Source organism: Periplaneta americana, chromosome 12, assembly GCF_040183065.1.
Source record: "Periplaneta americana isolate PAMFEO1 chromosome 12, P.americana_PAMFEO1_priV1, whole genome shotgun sequence".
NCBI classification, from domain to species: domain Eukaryota; kingdom Metazoa; phylum Arthropoda; class Insecta; order Blattodea; family Blattidae; genus Periplaneta; species Periplaneta americana.
Genome location: NC_091128.1, coordinates 44,793,377 through 44,813,921, shown reverse-complemented (window position 1 = coordinate 44,813,921; position 20,545 = coordinate 44,793,377). Strand labels below are relative to the sequence as shown.

General features: G+C 33.6%; 1 protein-coding gene across 35 annotated transcripts in view; it reads left to right on the top strand.

Annotated features, from left to right (window-relative positions):
* The window catches only part of para (sodium voltage-gated channel paralytic), an 873,489-nt gene that overhangs the window by 780,697 nt on the left and 72,247 nt on the right, over nt 1–20,545 (top strand). For 15 of the 35 annotated variants that reach the window (XM_069841227.1, XM_069841226.1, XM_069841231.1 and 12 more), the window contains 2 exons: nt 467–671; nt 17,622–17,765. In XM_069841227.1, the coding sequence (XP_069697328.1) occupies nt 467–671; nt 17,622–17,765 (349 nt within the window). Of the gene's footprint in view, nt 1–466; nt 702–17,621; nt 17,766–20,545 lie in introns of all 35 variants that reach the window. The other 20 variants (XM_069841222.1, XM_069841232.1, XM_069841233.1 and 17 more) reach the window with 3 other exon arrangements.

Below are 20,545 nucleotides of genomic sequence, written 5' to 3'. Positions count from 1 at the left end.
TTAATTCTAAAATACAATATTGCATGTAGAACACAGAACACTACAAAAACATCTCAACACACAAACAAGACAAACAAAGAAATGCAACATAACAGGTGTTTACAAATTAACATGCAATAGTTGTAACGACTTTTACATGGGACAAACTGGTAGATGTTTTCAAACATGATACAACCAACACATCACAGCCACAAGCAAAGCCTGAAGACCTTAAACTCTACCAGATGAATAAATATAATAATAATAATAATAATAATAATAATAATAATAATATAAAAAGTTACAAGCAATTCTAATGTAACACTTTTTTTTTTTTGGACATAGTTACCGAGTGGTTGGCGACCTACCATTCATACTCAGTACAAAGACGTACCGGTAGTGGTTCTATGTCACAAAAGAGTGTGTGAAAAGTCCTTGTTGTACATATTGGCGCAGTGTAGTGACTGATGTGTTGTGTGTGTTGCAGGTGTTGAATCTGTTCTTGGCTCTGCTGCTCAGCAACTTTGGTTCCTCGAATCTGTCGGCACCAACAGCCGACAACGAAACGAACAAGATTGCTGAGGCATTCGATCGTTTTTCACGATTCTTTAACTGGATTAAACGTAGCGCATTAAGCGTGGCAAAAATGTTGCGCGCCAAATTAACCAATCAGATATCCGATCAGACGCCAGGTGAGGGACCCTCCTCCAGTTGGAAAGAAGGTTTATATCCAATCAGATCGCTTGTCCTTGTGCGTGCGTGCGTGAATGTGCTGCTCTATGTTGGTTTACACCTCAGTTGGATGTAGCTTTCACCCACACACACAGGTAGATGGTTTCTGTTCGTTGTCTTTGTTTTTCTCACTTACGACACAGTTAAAAAGGGTAGTGATATCACTGCATCTTGGCATCCAAGACACTTGTTTTATACTTACAAAAAACGTGGCTCCTTCATGCAAATTGTGAGGAATGTAGAAACTTTCTTTATACCCCTTAGCATGTGTCATGTGATTAATTTTTATTATTTAAAATGTGAGGATCTCTTTAATGCAAATAAAATATTTTTATGTGGAAAATTAAACATATTATTTCGCAAGTGAATGCAGTACTAGAAATTATTGTTTCTGTGTTTCGTCCATGAATTAAGCCACTAGTAGAGATAAGAGTAAAAATAAATTGGAAAATAACTATTATATGCAGATAATATCCTCAGTTAATTCTAATAAATTCTTACAAATATTTTATTTCTTCGAAAAATAATAATGTAAAATTAAGAAAACCTAAAAATAGGAAGAAGTTACCAGTATTTCTTCAGCAACAGAAGTATTACCAAAATCACTTCAAATACAAATGACAAAATGACCACTCGTAACAACAAATAATATCCAACCTGATTGCAAAAAGAGTAAAAATAAATTGGAAAATAACTATTATATGCAGATAATATCCTCAGTTAATTGTAATAAATTCTTACAAACATTTTATTTCTTCGAAAAATAATAATGTAAAATTAATAAAACCTAAAAAATAGCAAGAAATTACAGTAATGTCAGTTACCGGTATTTCTTCAGCAACAGAAGTATTACGAAAATCACTTCAAATACAAATGACAAAATGACCAGTCGTAACAACAAATATCCAACCTGATTGCAAAAGTAGTACCGTAGTATTGCAAACATGCTTTAGTTTGACAAACTGAAGTAAAACTTCAGCTTCATCATCTCGAGTGCTAGTTGCTAGAAAATCTAGAAAGCTAGGGGCAGAAAGAAACAAAGATACGAACCCAGTTTTGCGCAGTACACTGCAAGTTGTACAGTAAAATATGTACAAAGGATAAAATGATTTTTGAAGTAATACATTAGAGATATATGTGATGTAACATAAATAACTGATAATACACACATCAAAATTGTCTAAGGAACAACTAAAAAATTTGAAATATCAAGAAAATTGACCAAGTTACAAAACTTAACGAAAGTGAATATTAAAGTACTAGTCATTTGTCATTTTACCTGGTTACCATAGTAACCAACATTGTTATTTTGTATTGTTACATTGGAAAGAATTAAATTAGTGTGTTTTAACAGGGAACATATGTAACTAAAACCGTGTAAAATCGTAATAAACAGTAAAGAATAGTTTTAATGATGGAAGAACATCGTCATTTAAACCATGATGAAATGTTTAAGGCGATTGGCATTGACGAAATAAGATGGAAAATCTCATCTTGAGGAATGTTCTCCCAGTGATGTCTAAGCCAAACGTACAGCTGATCAAGGCACTGGTTGTTGTCTAGATCCTCCGAAACGTTTCTTTGAAGGTTATTCCAAAGGTGCTCTATGGGGTTTAGATCAGGAGATTGCGCAGGCTACTGTAGCACTTGAATATTGTGTGTTTGAAACCATTGACACACCACTCCGGCAACATATGTTCTGGTATTATTATGCATGTAGAGGAATTCAGGCCCATACTCTTCAGCGATCGGAAGCACCAAAGGTTGCAAAATGTTTAGAATATAAACATTTGCTCGCTGTTTTCCTCTTACAAGAACGAGGTTCGTCTTTCTATTGGTCATTATTCCTCTCCAGACCATGACGGAAGCTCCTTGAAATTTGTGGATCTCCTGTACGTTCCTAAACCTTTCTGCGTCACCTGGTGGCCTCCATAGGAGCACTCTTCTCAAGTCTGGGTGCAAACCGAAGCGTGATTCATCTGTAAAGAGCACCTGTCCCCATTGATCCACTGTCCAATTTTGATGTTGTGGGCACCACAAAACACGACGTGCTCGATTTCCATGACGAATAGCTGGACACCTTAAAGGTCGACAGGCATGAAGGCCTCTTTCATGCAGTCTATTTCTGATAGTCTGAGTTGAAACAATTACGTTACTTACATTATGCAAGGCACTTCTTAACATTGTGGCAGTTGAAGTTCTTTCTCTTAAGGCTTTAAGGTACAGAAATTTGTTTTGTCCTGCAGTGGTAACACTTGGTTTCCTTGGTGCCTTTCTTCTGGACTGCCAAATTGTTCATAACGACTCCACATTCTTGAAATTACACCTCTTCCCGTATTTAGAGCCCTTGCAGCATCAGCTTGTGATCTGCCACTTTCAATTATGCCAATCACCTTAAACATTTAATGATGGTTTAAATGACGATGTTCTTCGATCATTAAAACTATTCTTAACTGTTTATGACGATTTTAGACAGTTTTTAGTTACATATGTCCCCTGTTAAAACACACTAATTTAATTCTTTCCAATGTAACAATACAAAATAACAATGTTGGTTACTACTACTAAGATTTAAAATCATCCGTCCTCAAGTGAGGTTGACCACTGGGATCCGGAATTAACAAACATAAAAGATAATGGGAAATGAAACGGGCAAAATATGGATTAGATTTGTACATTAAAACAAAAATTTACGAGTTAATATATAGATGATAGTGTAAAATTTGAAGAGAGGCCTTCAGAATTTCCATTACAATCTTCTGAACCTCATAAAAGGGAATTTTAAAGGATTTAAGAATATTACATGTAAATTTTGGTAAACAACCCCTCGCTCCAAATAGTAAGCCTGCAACATCCCAGTTGTAAAGCGAAATGCCATATTTTTCACTGAGGTATGGAAGACAAGGTACATATTTAGCTCGCTTGTCATCATTAATCTGCAGTGCTTGATTCGTGTCTCGTTCAAAGCAAATCGTAGGGTCTAAGACCATCGCTTTCTGGGTTCTTCTATTAATGGCAATTATATCGACTCTTTTATGAGAATCATCTTCAGACACGCAATGAATCTCCTCATGTACTTCCCATCCTCTGTTTCTTAGCAGGTTGGCAATTGCTGTACGGGCACGATGGTGTCTGTTGTTACGCAGTAGCTCTCCCTTCTTACAGAACCCCCCTCCCCCCCCCCCCAGTACGTGGCCAAGTGTTTCAGTCTCGCTGCAGCCGGGATGGCGACAACGGGTAGTACTGAAGGTTCTGCCAGGGACAGATCTCACTGCAGCGATGTTGCAAGACATCTTGATGGCATTGATGTATTCCGAGGACGAAAGACACTTTTTAGAGGAGATCCAGGAGTTGGCTTTGGGGCATTCTTCAAATGTACAGACATCTTTGCCTTTATGTGGGAGCTGGCACCATGACTGGAATGATTATTTTCTGAGAATTTCTCTGAGATGTTTTCCTTTAGTTTGAGGAGTGACGCTGTGTGGAGCAATCTTCAGGCGCGTGAGAGAGTTTGCTTCTCCTCTTCTAGATTTCTCATGTGATGTAGATGTGCATCATTCACGTGTTCCAGTCGCCTACAGATGTTATAGTGTTGAATACTGGCTTCCCATTCAGCTCTCAGAATTCCAAGACCTCTTACGTTCTTCGATGCATACAGCATGGCATTCGGAGTATCATCTGGGAGGGACAATATTTCCTTGATTACACTTCTGATAATTTTATCAATATTTTTCAAAACATTTTCAGGAAGTTGGTTGAGTGGAGCGCATTGCAAGGGATAAACAAGACCTGGCCATATATATTCGTTAATTATTTTCATTTTTTGGTCTGGTTTTAACAATATGCATCGGACGAGATTAGTGAGGTCACGTGACAAATTAGTTATAATTTTCTTTTTATCCAACTTTATTTCGTCATTAAAGTCAACATCCAGGTATTTGATGCTTTCTAACTTGTTTTTCAAACTTTGAATAACAGACCCACGTAATGATGAAAGTTCTCCTGGCGACAGTTTTCCTTTTTTAATTATAATACATTTACTTTTGTGGGGATTAATTTCAAGGCCTATTTCTGCTAGCTTACTCTCTGCCAGATTGATAAATTCAACCGCTGATCTCTCGTCTTTTCCGATTAAAGCCAAATCATCAGCAAATGCAGATGCACTTACGCAAGGCAGGTCAGTGTTAACAGCATAACCGTACTGCTTACTGATGTCATAATCCGTCAGATTTTCTAGTACATAATCTAATGCCAAATTGAATAATATAGGTGACAATGGAGAACCTTGTGGAACACCTGGTAGAATGACAAATGACTAGTACTTTAATATTCACTTCCGTTCAATTTTATAACTTGGTCAATTTTCTCAATATTTCAAATTTTTTAGTTGTTCCTTAGACAATTTTGATGTGTGTATTTGGAAGTTTATATAATGCACAGACAACAACACAACTCATGGGCATTGCCAACATTGAGGTTGCAGGCATATTGCACGGGCAGATCCACTTACAGTTTCTGAAATCTGCTAAGAGAAAATATTATGGGTTGACTAGCATCTGCAATGCTAGTGTTAGGGAAACTTCATACCCGACAATGAAGACAGAAATGAAGAATTCATAGTTCCCGCACTATTTTATGATGCTCCTTCCAATTGTCTAGCATGCGTTCTTTTTGAAAGCAGTTCTATAAAGTGCAATCTGGCCGAGTGACTGCAAAATGGTGGACAATTACTATTGTCTACTGTTACTGCAGTAATAAATTTAACCTTAAAAGAACCAAACATGTTAAATAGTTCGACTTCCGTAATAAAGACATAGGATTATTATTACTAGAAAATTTTAACAATAATAAACCCTGAGAAAGACCAAAACTTGAACTCCGCCTATTGGATCATGCAGCAGTATTTGCAGTTGTTGCATGGAATGAAAAGCAGCAAAACGGACTTGCTCTAGCACTTCTTGTTTCACTTTAAAAAAATGCACTATGTGATGCCTATACACACCTCCAAGATACGTACAGGATTTGGTGTCTAATGGACGCAAGGAGAGGAAAAGAGATAAGAAACCAGAGGTTGGTGTATTTTATGGAGTTTTACTTCAGTTGTTATTATGAGTTGTTATTATTGGCTGAAAATCTAAAGGGCTTTTTTTGTGAAGCCTATCAAAGAAATCTGTAGAACTGAAAAAGAAAGCTAAGAACTAATAATAATAATAATAATAATAATAATAATAATAATAATAATAATAATAATAATAATAATAATAATAATAATGATAATGATAATGATAATAATAATAATAATAATAATAATAATAATAATAATAATAATAATAAATAATATTATAATTATTTATTATTTATTTATTGATATTTATGTGCTGGACAACAGCCATTGGCCAATAAAAGTCCAGCACAGTGATACAATTAATACATTAAAATGAACAACTATGGTACAAATTAAATACTTGAGTTAACAACAAAATAAAGAACATAGATTACAATAATTAATTTACAAAAATTAATACTATAAAATATAGGGAAAGGAGTTGATTCTTACTACCAATTTGTGTATAAGGATTATGCAAATAATATTAGCAAAGACATTGCCATATTCTAATACTTTTATACATTGAATGAATCGAAATCGCCTACATGTAAGTTAGCATGTTTAATACATCTGGAGACCGGTGAGGAAGATTTAGAATTTCTAATATAGAAGAGTTTGTGATGTCTCATGTCCTTCATAGGAATACGAAGGCTGACACTGTTTAAGAAAGATTGACAATTAATGTCACTTTTAAGGACCTTGCATAAGAATAAGTAATCGAGATCATGACGTCTGGCATGCAGGCTTCGACATTTAAAGTGCTCGCATTTTTGATCATAGTTATACCCAGAGTTATTAGGCAGGAGTACGAACATAATGATATAAATTTCCTTTGAATATTTTCTAGTTTTGCCGAATCAGAATTAGTAATAGAGTTCCAAACTACAGATGCATATTCGAGTTTCGATCTCACTAATGTGTATTATAGTATTAAAAGAGAGTCAGATGTTGAAAAAGAATAAGTAACTGACCGAATTATTCCTAACATTCTTATTGCATGTTTATAAATATAATCAATGTGGTTGTGAAAATATAATTTCTTGTCAGTTAATACACCGAGGTCTCTAATGCAATCTTTTCTATTAATTAATACATTTTTTAGATGATAGTTATATTTTAGTGTAGAGGTTTTCCTTGAAAATGATATTACGTAAAATAATAATAATAATAATAATAATAATAATAATAATAATAATAATAATAATAATAATAATAATAATAATAAAGTTAAAGAGAAAAAATAATTAGAATCTATGGTACAGAAACTGAGTTTAAATATTAAGATTAGTACATAAAGAAACTGTGAAAACAAGCACCAAAAGGCAAAGAAGAAAAACAAGCGATGAAACACGTTTAATTATACGTTTATCAAAAGACCTAATTGAGAGAATGTATTCATATTCATTTATTGCGTCCAACTGATCACATACATAATACGGAACATGTCAAAAGTAACACATAATTACTAAGATATAACAAAGTACATTAACTAAAATACAACATACAAAATTTCAACATTAATTATAAATAATTTCAACATTAACAAATAACAACCACAAGAACAGATGTAACATTTCACAAGAAGAATCACATTTCACTGAACAATCTGGAGTCAATTTCGACCAATGTGTCCTCCATGAGAAGTCATCCCTGGAAGTCGAAGGAATTAAAACAAGATAGCACAAGATAAATTATAAAGGAAAGAGAATCGTAACACAATGTAGACGAGATGTACATTGAGATATCGCTGTCCACATCTCTGGTCGTAAAACAAGGGGGCCCAGGTTCGGTTCCCGGTCGGGGCAAGTTACCTGGTTGAGGTTTTTTCCGGGGGTTTTCCCTCAACCCAATATGAGCAAATGCTGGGTAACTTTCAGTGCTGGACCCCGGACTCATTTCACCGGCATTATCACCTTCATCTCATTCAGACGCTAAATAACCTAAGATGTTGATAAAGCATCATAAAATAACCTACTAAAAAAAAAGAGAGATACCGCTCTGAAAAGTTTTAGTATAAACACTGTGCATACTTCAATAAAAAAACAAATAAATTAAAAGGTTTATGGAAACTTTCTGATCTGAAAGAATAAGATATTAGAAATTACGATTTTTAAACACTTCGGTCTTTTCTTTAATTAACGTGACTACAGTTAATTTTAGTCATTTAATTTATAATATTAATTGTTAGTGAGAATGACTTAAAATATCTCATGACTTAAATTATATAATATCTGCATTAAATCTAAAGAATATTAATTTGTAATGCTCTGCAATATCAGAGTAGAACACAGTTAGGAAAAGTATAGGCCTACTGTAAGTAATTCTGGTTAGCTGAACCCTACCAGTTTCGTAAGTATTTGAATTAATTTTATATAATTTGCATTAACATAATGCCCTGTAAGATAATAGTCATAAAAGAAACGTTAAATAATATGTATACGGAGAATTGGGGCCAGAAGCAGAGAGAGAATATAAAAAAATATAGGAAAAATAACTAACTGTTCAGAAAGTGGATAATGATTAGTATTATGAACGAAATTGAAATTGCTTTATGCAGTGTGAATGGGTGGAGTGAATATAAAAGTAGTGAATGCTGTTACTGCTATTTTTTAAGTAAACACTTGCATTCTAGTGACAGAACATTTTAGTATGTACTACTATTTAGAAGTACCGCAAGTACTGGTATAATCAGTAGGGCTACTTATTGAGTTTAATCTACTTAAAGATATGTGGAAGTAAGTATTTGTTTATGCCAGTTTAAATACTATAAAATTTTCAAGTATGATAGAGACCATGATTATGTTTTAAAGTAATTGTAATAACTTATTAATAATGACAGTTTTTACTAGAGTAAGAAGGCATAACGTGTAGAAAACTAATGAAGACTTGAGAAGAAGAATGCCACAGTTTGCTTAGAGTCACGGAGAAAAATGTACCTGCATCTTACTTCTTGGTAGGAAGTAAATACAAGGAGATGATTTAACCAACAAATAGAATATAGAAATTTTTCTTAGATTTTTAGTGATCCTGGGCTGTCAAAATATTGTTGTTGCTAAAGTTATTGGTATCCACTGCAAAGCAGTAAGTTAGGCAAATCGAAGTTGAGTATCATCCATAATACTTATAATATTTTCTGAGTAAGAACTCACACTGAATAATTAAAACTCAATAAATGATCGCTCAAAATAACTAAATTATTTTTAAAATTTCTTAAATGAAAATTGAGGTTATATAAATCTCATAGACACTGTCGATTGTTTTAAAAATCATGGCCGACTTTGAGTAATCAGTGTTGATAATTGTAAAAATCATGATTCACTGAATGTAGTTTGCACAGTTGAGTAGGAAGTAGTTACTGGAGTTATTCAGTTTAACTTCTAAGCACTAATAAATAATTCTATACATCTTGATTATACAACTTTTAACACTATATCATTTCAGAATATGTATGATAAGACTTTGTGTTAAATTCTAACGTACCTTGTTTATATGTTTCGACCTTTTATGGGTCATCCTCAGCTCTTCGCTGTAATCCTGTTGGTTCAACATACCAATGAACCAACAGGATTACAACGAAGAGCTAAACACAATCAAATACATAGCCAGAGAAAACGGATACAACCCTAACATAATAGACAACATAATCACAAAAAACATAAGAATACAACACAAACACAAGAACACAAAAAAATACATCACACTAACATACGAAAACAAAAACACTCACTAAAAAAATTGCAACCTCATTCAAGAAATTAAATTACAACATCGCATACAGAACAAATAACACTCTACAAAAACATCTCAACACACAAACAAACAAATATACAACCACACAGGCGTATACAAACTCAAATGTAACACCTGCAACAACTTCTACATAGGACAGACAGGCAGATCATTTCAAACATGTTACAAAGAACACATCACAGCCATAACAAAATTACAAAACACCTCCACATATGCAGAACACATCGCAAATGCTAACCACATCCACAGAGACATCAACACAGACATGGAAATACTACACATCCAACCAAAAAGCCAGAAAGTAAACACACTAGAACAATATGAAATATACAGACACACGAAAACACACCCCAACGAAATTCTCAACACACAACTCTATTTCAGAACACACACACTCTTTGACTCTACATTATACCACACGAATACACCCTCAAAGGAAACAAAGCAAGAGGCGCCAAGACCAACAACGACCAGTTCTGAGGAGAACTCATAAAAGGTCGAAACATGTAAACAAAGTACGTTAGAATTTAACACAAGAAAGTCTTATCATACATATTCCGAAATAAATAATTATTCGTACACAATTTAGAAAATACTAGTACTGGTGCTTGTAAGTATGAACTAGCAGCATTTACGAGTACTAGTAAGGCTACTTAATACTACTAATATCTACTTAATATTTATTCACTCCATCCATTGTGCGCAGATATCTTCAGAGAATATTAAAAAGACTTGTCACCATTTTTGCTTTTCTGCCTGAAAATATTCACTACTTAGATTAGTATAAGCCAATGTTGTTCACTATCCTCAGTGATACTCTGATGGATATAATACTCTTGTAATCCACACGTCACGCCATTTCAGTTTTCATGTTTTATGTCTGTGTCGTTTGTGTTGTAGAATGATGCCGTCTATGTTTCCACCATTCTCTTGTAGATAAATACATTTAGTATGTACAGACCTTATTTTTTTAATGCTACAACACACCTTTGTAGATATAAAATACCGTACTCAGATTTAGTACAGTTCCACTTCACATCAAGATTGAAGTCAAACTTGCAAATTTTCATGCAATTGTACCATTAGTATATAAAGAATCTTTGTCAGAAAATACATGTGTACAGTGAAAGGATCACATTCACGGTTTGGAGAAAACTAATCTTGCTCTATTCAGAAATGCTCACATCATTACTGTTGCTGCAAACAACCCATCACATAACTGCTGTCTTTGATTGACGGAAAAATTAAACAAGAACTTTAATAGCAAACAAAAATTTAACATTAAGTACCTGGAAGACTGACCATCAGTCGGTAAAGGGGGTTGACAACACAAACATTTTATATTTGCTATGTTATTTCGAAGTATTGTAATACGAAGTTAGTGTCAAGAGTTATCATGTAAGACGAATTAGGGCAAATTAATTAAGAATCAACATCAAAAGAAAGATGAATTATCTTCCATGTTGAATCTTTCGTACACTACTTTTAACACTTGAATATAAATAATTGATTAAATGGCGATCTTACTCGTATTAATTATGTAAGCATGTGCGGCTTACAGCTGTTTCGGTGCTACTTGACACCATCCTCAGAGCCTTCTATGTCTCGGCGTCATCTCAACTTCGCTGCCTGTTGTGTGGGTGCGTTCGTGTGGTGAAGAGCTGAGTCAAATAGTGTGTGTGTTCTGAAATTGATCTGTGTGTTGAGAATTTGATTAGGGTGTGTTTTAGTGTGTCTGTATATTTCATATTGTTCAAGTGTGTTGAGTTTTTGGTTTTTGGGTTGTATGTGTAGGATTTCCATGTCTGCATTTATGTTATTGTATATGTGGTTGGCATTAGTTATGTGTTCGGCACAGACAGGCAGATCATTCCAAACTCGATATAAAGAACACATTAAAGCAATAGCCAGCATATGTATTACATGTGCTGAACACATAACTAATGCCAACCACACATACAATAACATAAATACAGACATGGAAATCCTACACATACAACCCAAAAACCAGAAACTCAACACACTTGAACAATATGAAATATACAGACACACTAAAACACACCCTAATCAAATTCTCAACACACAGATCAATTTCAGAACACACACACTATTTGACTCAGCTCTTCACCACACGAACGCAACCACACAACAGGCAGCGAAGTTGAGATGACGCCGAGACATAGAAGGCTCTGAGGATGGTGTCAAGTAGCACCGAAACAGCTGTAAGCCGCACATGCTTACATAATTAATACGAGTAAGATCGCCATTTAATCAATTATTTATGAATTATCAGTTTTTTTGTTTGCATTATAGTAAGAACTTTTGAAACAAAATGCTATTATTTTCTGAACTTAAAACACAAAACATACAAATCATAATAATGATAAATTATATAATACATACTTGGAAGACTGACCTTCACTTATTAAAGGGAAACTGAGGACATAAAAAAATATATTTTGCTACTTCATTACCAAAGATTGTAATACTAAGTCAAAATCATGAAGATTAAGACAAATCAGAGAACCTTATGCTCTATAGCTATTCGGCTGCTGTGTTGAAATCCTCCATGTTGTCGAGATGACTGCCACTGCTTTCTTTCTTCATAGTCGAGTTTCATAGGCAGTTCAAAATCATGGCACTGGGTTAAAAATAGATTAATTCATGTATCACTGCTTCGTAAATCACTTTTTTATTTGAGTTGTAAATGTATCCTTTAGATTTATTTGATTATTAGTAGATTATTAGATCTGATCATTTACGGTACCGTAAAGTGGGGTGACTTTGAACGCCGAGGTGACTTTGAACAGTAATTTAGTGCCTTTCTAAATTAAATGCTGTACCCTATTGCGAAAAAACTGAACTAGTTTATTGACAACTTAAACAGTTTTATCGCAATTGGGTACAGTATTTAATTTAGAAAGGCGCTAAATTACTGTTCAAAGTCACCTCGGCGTTCAAAGTCACCCCGCTTTACGGTAACCTCCTAATCAGGTTATTTAACTCCCTAAATCTGATTATTCAACCCTCTAAATGAGTTTTTACAAAATCGAAGCAGCTAAATGCTCTCTCGCACCCAAAAAGATTCACCACATTTCATCAAAATTCTTAGACTCGTTTTCAAGATAAAATTTATAGATATAAAAGAATTCATGTTGAATCTTTCGTACACTACTTTTAACACTTGAATATAAATAATTGATTAAATGGCGATAAATTTCCTAGACATCACCATAACAAAAGTTGACAATAAATACACCTTCAAAATATACAGAAAACCAACAACCACCACCACCACCACCACCACACAACACAAACATGCTGAATTCAGGACAATGGTACACAGATTACTCAACATACCCATGAGCCAACAACACTACAATGAAGAAGTGAACACAATCAAATACATAGCACAAGAAAATGGTTACAACCCAAACATAATAGACAACATCATAAGGAAGACAAAACAAAAACTCAACAAACACAAAAACACACAAAACACAACACAAACACAAGAACACAAGAAATACATCACACTAACATATGAAAACAAAAACACACACAAGATCGCATCCTCATTCAGAAAACAGAATTACAACATAGCGTACAGAATAGAAAACACACTACAAAGACATCTCAACACACAAACAACACAAAGAAATAAATACAACCACACAGGCGTATACAAACTCACATGCAATAGTTGCGACAGTTTCTACATTGGACAGACAGGCAGATCATTTCAAACTCGATACAAAGAACACATTAAAGCCATAACCAGAGGACACAATACATCTACATATGCCTAACACATAACTAATGCTAACCACACATACAATAACATAAATACAGACATGGAAATTCTACACATACAACCCAAAAACCAAAACTCAACACACTAGAACAATATGAAATATACAGACACACTAAAACACACCCCAGTCAAATTCTCAACACACAGATCAATTTCAGAACACACACACTATTTGACACCACATTTCAACACTTTTCAACAATCGAACGCACCCACACAACAGGCAGCAAAGTTCGAGATGACGCCGAGATCTAGTAGGCTCTGTGGATGGTGTGAAGAAGCACCGAAACAGCTGTAAGCCGCACATGCTTACACAATTATCACGAGTAAGATCGCCATTTAATCAATTATTTATATAAAAGAATTGCTAGTTTAATAGTATTGGATTAATTTGTGAAAGTGTCTGAATGACTTTGTTCGTTTACTTTATTCATATTGTTAGGATACATTTCAAGAAGAAAAATATAATATCGGTATACAAAATAGAACACTGTTGTTACTTGAGTTTCGCACACTATTGCTACTGTAAAGAAGTTATTCACTTCTAAATGCAGTCAACCTTTGGTGCGAGATTTTCGGACATTTTGTATTTTGTTACAAATGCAGAAACATGTCATGTTTTAGAGCTACTTACTGTATTGGTTTCGCCATTAAGGAAAGTAAAGTTTCGTTCCCAAAAGTCATTCTCCAGTCCTGCATTTATCATACAACACAGTCTTGAAGAATAGCTTTCAGCAACAAATCCAAAAGATAGGTTCTCCATTTTTTACGCTCCCTGAGAATGTGTAGTTTTAGAACATTGTATGTATTCGCATCTGTGACACAGAGCAAAAACCTGTAGATTTCGGATCACGTCTATCACAAAGAAGGTCCGAAATCATGCTGTTCACTCTTGATAATTTCATGTTTTATATATACACTACCTTTTCTCTAAAGAAAATATCAATAATAACAATGTATAAAATCCAAGAAATATGAGCTGTGTTCTTTTGTTATTCCCATTATTCTTCTTACTATAATCAATAATATGTATGTCCTGTACCAACAAAATTTTTGATTTTTAATCTTATAAGTACACTGTACAACTGACCTTTGTCGGAAAACTTGCAAGATTGAATGGAATGAGTTATAAATGCATATTAAAGTTTATTTCCAGAAATATTCACTAATATTACTTGTAAGAACTTGGAACATATGAACACAATATTATATTGAAATTAAATAATCCTCATTATACATAAAAGATAAAGTTAAGATTTTAAAAATATAATTTAATTTATCTTAATTTTTCTGGAAATAAATTTCAACTTTTTAGAATAGTTAAGGTGACCCGAAAATCTTAGATTTACTCTGAATCTTAATTGTAATATACAACAGTGAGCAAAAAAGTCTACAGTATTTAGTTACTGGTACACTTTTATTAAACATAGAAATATGTTTCGTATAGCTCTGATCAATTTACCTTTTTATGTCACAATACTTATGAAAATAGAATTATTCCTTGCATGAAGAGAAGAAGACCAATAACCAGTCTACTTTCTGCTGTCTCTGACACACGCACTCTATGTTTTAAATCCAATGCTACAATTTTCAAAATCGTCCAACATATAAATTGGCATCTATCATTAGATATCAGATATTCATTTATACTTTTGTAAATCTGTTCTTCTCTCATATTTTACCAAAGTCTTGAAAGAAATGGAAAATGTGATTGATAAGAATAGAAAAGAGTTAACAATTTAAATGTTTTCATTAGATGCTTTTTTTTTTAACACTTTCAAGACTTTTTTTCGCTCTCAGAATCAGCAATAATCACGTTATTTTAAATTCCGCAAGATCCCATGACAGACTACTTCAATTTCTTTATAATATGTAGCCTAGATTTAACCGTATCTAACCTTCCTCAAAGTCATACTAATTACATACACAGACTTTGCATTATTACATTTTTCTACAAATGTTAGATAATTTTTTTATTTATTTTGACCTCCACATTCAAATCATAGTATTATGTTTTAAGCTGTAGATAGAAGAATTGTAATCAATTTTAGAAGAACATTAGGGGTAATCAGGATCCGTCTGTGCTTATCTGTTTAACAAATATTGTTTGTTATAATACTTGTCACATTAGTTTATTCAGTTTTTAACGTTTTCGCCTTGAATAAGCCATTTTCAGAAAAGTTATATGCCTAATTACATGAATGAAATTGGTACATGTGTATATAGTACAAAATAGATTGTATTGTATTGTAGTGTATTGTATTTATTAACATTCCATGATATTCATACATGCTTACAAGAATATGGAACAAGTCAAAAACTTAATATACTATTATAAAATCTTAATTTATAGTCACAGTCTAGATGAAATATATATAGACGAGATTTACAATATAGTCTACTAGTACAATACATAGTTTTAGTATCAATTTCATGAAGTGTTATTGAATGTCATGAATTCACCTACAGAATAGAAGGCGTGAGAAATTAGGTACTTCTTTAATTTGGCCCTAAATAATTTTATGTTTTGAGTTTCATTTTTTATATCGATAAGGAGGCTATTAAAAATTTTTACTGCCATATAACACACTCCTTTTTGATAGCTATATGATATAGACTTGCAAATGGAGTATGAAAGTCATTTTTTGACGTGTATTTATGCTTTGAACTGTTGAATTAGTTACAAAGTTTTCACGATTACATACGAGGAAGATTATTAATGAAAAGATATACTGACAAGTCATGGGCATTATTTGTAGTTTTTTAAAAATAGTCCTACACGATTCCCTAGATTTGGCACCTACTATTATTCTAATTACTCTTTTTTGTAATAGAAATATATTGTTACTATCTGTGGAATTTCCTCAGAATATTATTCCAAAACTCATTACCGAGTGGAAGTATGCAAAGTATATTGTTTTTAAAGTACCGGTATTGATATTTACTATCTTTTGCATAGATCTAATAGCAAAACAAGCTGATTTGGGAGTAATTTCTTTAATATGATGTTTTCAATTTAACACATTATCGATGAATCAGTTGAAATTATAAGTCTCTATGCTGATAAATATTGAGCATAAATTGATTAAAATATTAAAACATATACAAATATATGAGCCATGGTCAAGTGTTATTAAAATACAAAAATATTAAAACATGTGCAATATTGTTACAATTACTATATGTTGGACCATCTGTGGTAGTGTCCAATGCTGACTAGAATGAAGGTGATTCAACTGGTCCAACATATAGTAATTAAAGAGTCCACTGCAAGAATGATGGATGTCATTTGGAATACATTTTGCAGGAGAAGCAATTGAAAGTTTGAAATGCTTAGTGCTCAAAGCTTAACTGTGATTTTCCGATCATTACTGGACAATGACTGTCAGTGTTAATGCCATATAACTCTCTATGTACATTCTATATATCTTAAGCTATGCATTGACAGTCTTGGTTCATTTTCGACAAGAAAGTGACATCCATAATTCTTGCAGTGGACTCTTCAATTGTAACAATATTGCACATGTTTTAATATTTTTGTATTTTAATAACCTTTGACCATGGCTCATATAGCCCTTGCTTTAATATTTTAATCAATTTATGTTCAATATTTATCACCATAGAGACTTATAATTTCAACTGATTCATCTATTTTGTACTAAATACACATGTACCAATTTCATTCATGTAATTAGGCACATAACTTTTCTGAAGATGGCTTATTCAAGCCGAAAACGTTAGAAACTGAATAAACTACTGTGACAAGTATTATAACAACCAATATTTGTTAAACAGATAAGCACAGATGGATCCTGATTACTCCTGATGTTATTGTATTAGCTTATCGGTCCTCACTATGCCTTTTAAATTTTAGAAGAGATAATTCTCCATATAAATAACTTGCGGCATAAAATATCCAAGCAATGATATATTTTCATTTATTTATCACTGCATTAATGATTTTTGTGAAACTATGATTATCTGGTCACCTTTTTCGAAGCTTTTAACTATAACTTACAGTATATTAAAGTAAATGAGAGATTTATCACATTGAAAAATTAAATGAGATTCAAAGTAATTTTCTAAATGCTGTACATTGCTGAGGATTTGGGAATGCATGTGTACCTAGGTAGTGCAGTACAGAGGTACTGACAACTTCCAACTCGTAACGTTAGATATAAAGTTGTTAGTTGGATGTTGTGGGGGGGGTTGACATAGGGTGGGGTTGTGTGACTGCAGATGCCCATGACCGTGATACGGACCTTGACCTCACAGCGGATGAAATTATTGCTGATGGGATGGTGTACCGAGACAAGAAGAGTCCGAAAGACCAGACGCAGCTGGAGGTGGCGATAGGCGATGGCATGGAGTTCACCATTCATGGTGAGTATACTGTCACATGAATACATTTTACATGAAGAGGAAAATATGTCTGTGCCCTCATCTGCAAGGTGTAACTGAATACATTTCACAAGCTGTAAGGGATTATAAGAGATCTAATATCAATAATTTTTCATTGATTCTAGTTCACGTTAACACACATAACAATAAATATTATACACAAACTGAAGGATTACCAATGGGTTCACCTATATCAAGCATATTAGCTGAAATCTTTATTCACAACATAGAACAAACACACATACTAAACACCGACAACAACAAACATGCAGAGAAAATAATGTACTGGCATCGATATGTAGATGACATAATAGTCCTATATAATGGAAACAAAAGACAAATAGAAAACCTACATTAACAACTCAACAAAATACATCCCAAATTAAAGTATACAATAGAAACAAAACATAACCAAGCTATAAACTTCTTAGACATCACCATAACCAAAACAAATAACAGACACGAATTCAAAATATACAGGAAACCCACCACAACCACAACACATAACTTATACACAATTCATCAAACCATCCCATACAACATAAACATGCAGCTTTCCGTACAATGACACACAGATAATATAATTCAACTGGAGTTTACAAACTAAAATGCAATAGTTGTCCACATTTTTACATAGAACAGACAGGAAGATCCTTTCATACAAGATATAATGAATGTATTAAATGTATAACCAAACCCTACATCACACCAAATTACGCAGAACACACTATCAACAATAACCATAACTACAATAATATAGAAACAGATATGGGAATTTTACATATCACACCAAAAAGTTCACAGTTAAACATCTTAGAACAATACGAAATATATAAACATACAATAACATACTCACAACATATACTTAATAACAATTACAGTTCAATACCCACACATTATTCGATGTCATAATACGTCATAACACACAAACAACTAGCCCCCACCATAAGAGCAACACACTCCCACCCCTACAACTGACGAATGCAAATGGCAGAATTCAAGATCACCAGTAGTTCAGGAGACACTGCTGAAGACGCAACATGGCGTCGAAACGGGCCGTCTGTCCAAGGTATATACCTTTTTTAAAATTTTAACACTTTTTAACGTGTGACTAAACAATTTTATGTTTTCAATAATTTTTAATCATGAATATGTAATTAAAAATGTCTCCATCGCAGACAGACAGTCAGTTAGGGCAAGTTATTATCAGTTATCATTTATCACTAAAGGAAAGGTTAATGTAAACACTAAAAGCTCGCTTGTATGCCCAATATTTAAGCAGAATAGATATAATATCCAAACTGTGGATAGATTAAAAACACAAAAAAAAATTCTATAACGTTAATTCAGAAAATTAAAAAAAGACTTACGTATTCCTCAAAGGAGGGAAAATTTATTAATGTAAAACAACTCATTAAATACCATTTCTGTAGAATATAATTTGGCCTTCATAGACAATGTCGATGGTAATGTTCGCAGTCATCTAACTGCCACATTTCAAGAGAGATGGATTGGTAGAGAAGGACTAGTCGCCTGACATCTTGTACATCTGATGTTATCCCATTGGACTTTTTCCTTTGGGCTCACCTGAAGACATATGCGGAGCTTAGACTAAAGCATAGATGGGCATTTCCTCTCTCCATGTGTGAACTCTACCCTTAACTGAGCACGGGTGCTTGTTCTTCACTTGTTGGTGAGCAGTTGAATGGTGGAAGGCAAGCCACGCTATTATGAGTTCTCACTGTATGTATTAATCTTCAATGTTAAAAAAATCTGAAACATAAACTAGGTTTGAAGACTCTGGCTACAAAAACAATTGAGGCAAAATACCTACATTACAGATTTATACAGATGGATCCGTTATCACATTCAGGAGGAGCAGGAGCTGAAGGAATATGTTTTCTCTTTTCATTTTACCATTCCATAGGAGAATATGCAACAAATTTTGATGGAGAATGCTGTTTTTATATCTTTGTAAAATCTCTTATATAGATTAAATAAATTCCAAATACTGTCATATTAGATTCAAGGGTTGTCATGCAGGCTATAATTTCATAATGGTTTACACAAAGGGCTAAAATTCAGGATTGCAAGAAAATTGTCCATTACTTAACTAAACTACAGAAAAAAAATAGTTAGGGGAGAGTCGGGTAGTATCGGACATAGGGTAATATCGGACAGTGCGTTTCTTTCATCTACCACCATATGGTAGTACCTGAATGACATGATTACGTTTCTCTATGCGACATCACAGAAACGTAACCATGTCAATCAGGTACTATCATCGTGTGGTAGATGACAGAAACTCACTGTCCGATATTACCCGATGTCCGATACTGCCCGACTCTCCCCTACAGTGGATTCCTTCCAATGTTGATATCAAGTGAAGTGAAACAACAGACTTTTTGCAGACATCATTAGTAGCGGATGTATGGGAAATTCCCATCCTGTGTAGGTGACTTGCCAAACAATAATGACTTATTATCACCCTGAACATCACAACAGCACATTTTTGTGGTCCTTGGGGGATTATCTCGGGTCACAGAATAATATTTCTCTGGTTTTACCTTTTGCTTCATTCGAATTTTATTGTTTTTGGGCAGATCTGAATTTGCTTTTGATTAGTTGTAGCGAGGCTCTCTGGGGCGTAGTGACCTCTTCAGGGTGTCAGGAACAACTGGCTTTGAAACTAAATAAGGTGTGGTATCCTGCACTTAGAAACACGAACACGAAACAGAATTACACCACGGTCCGCAACCAAA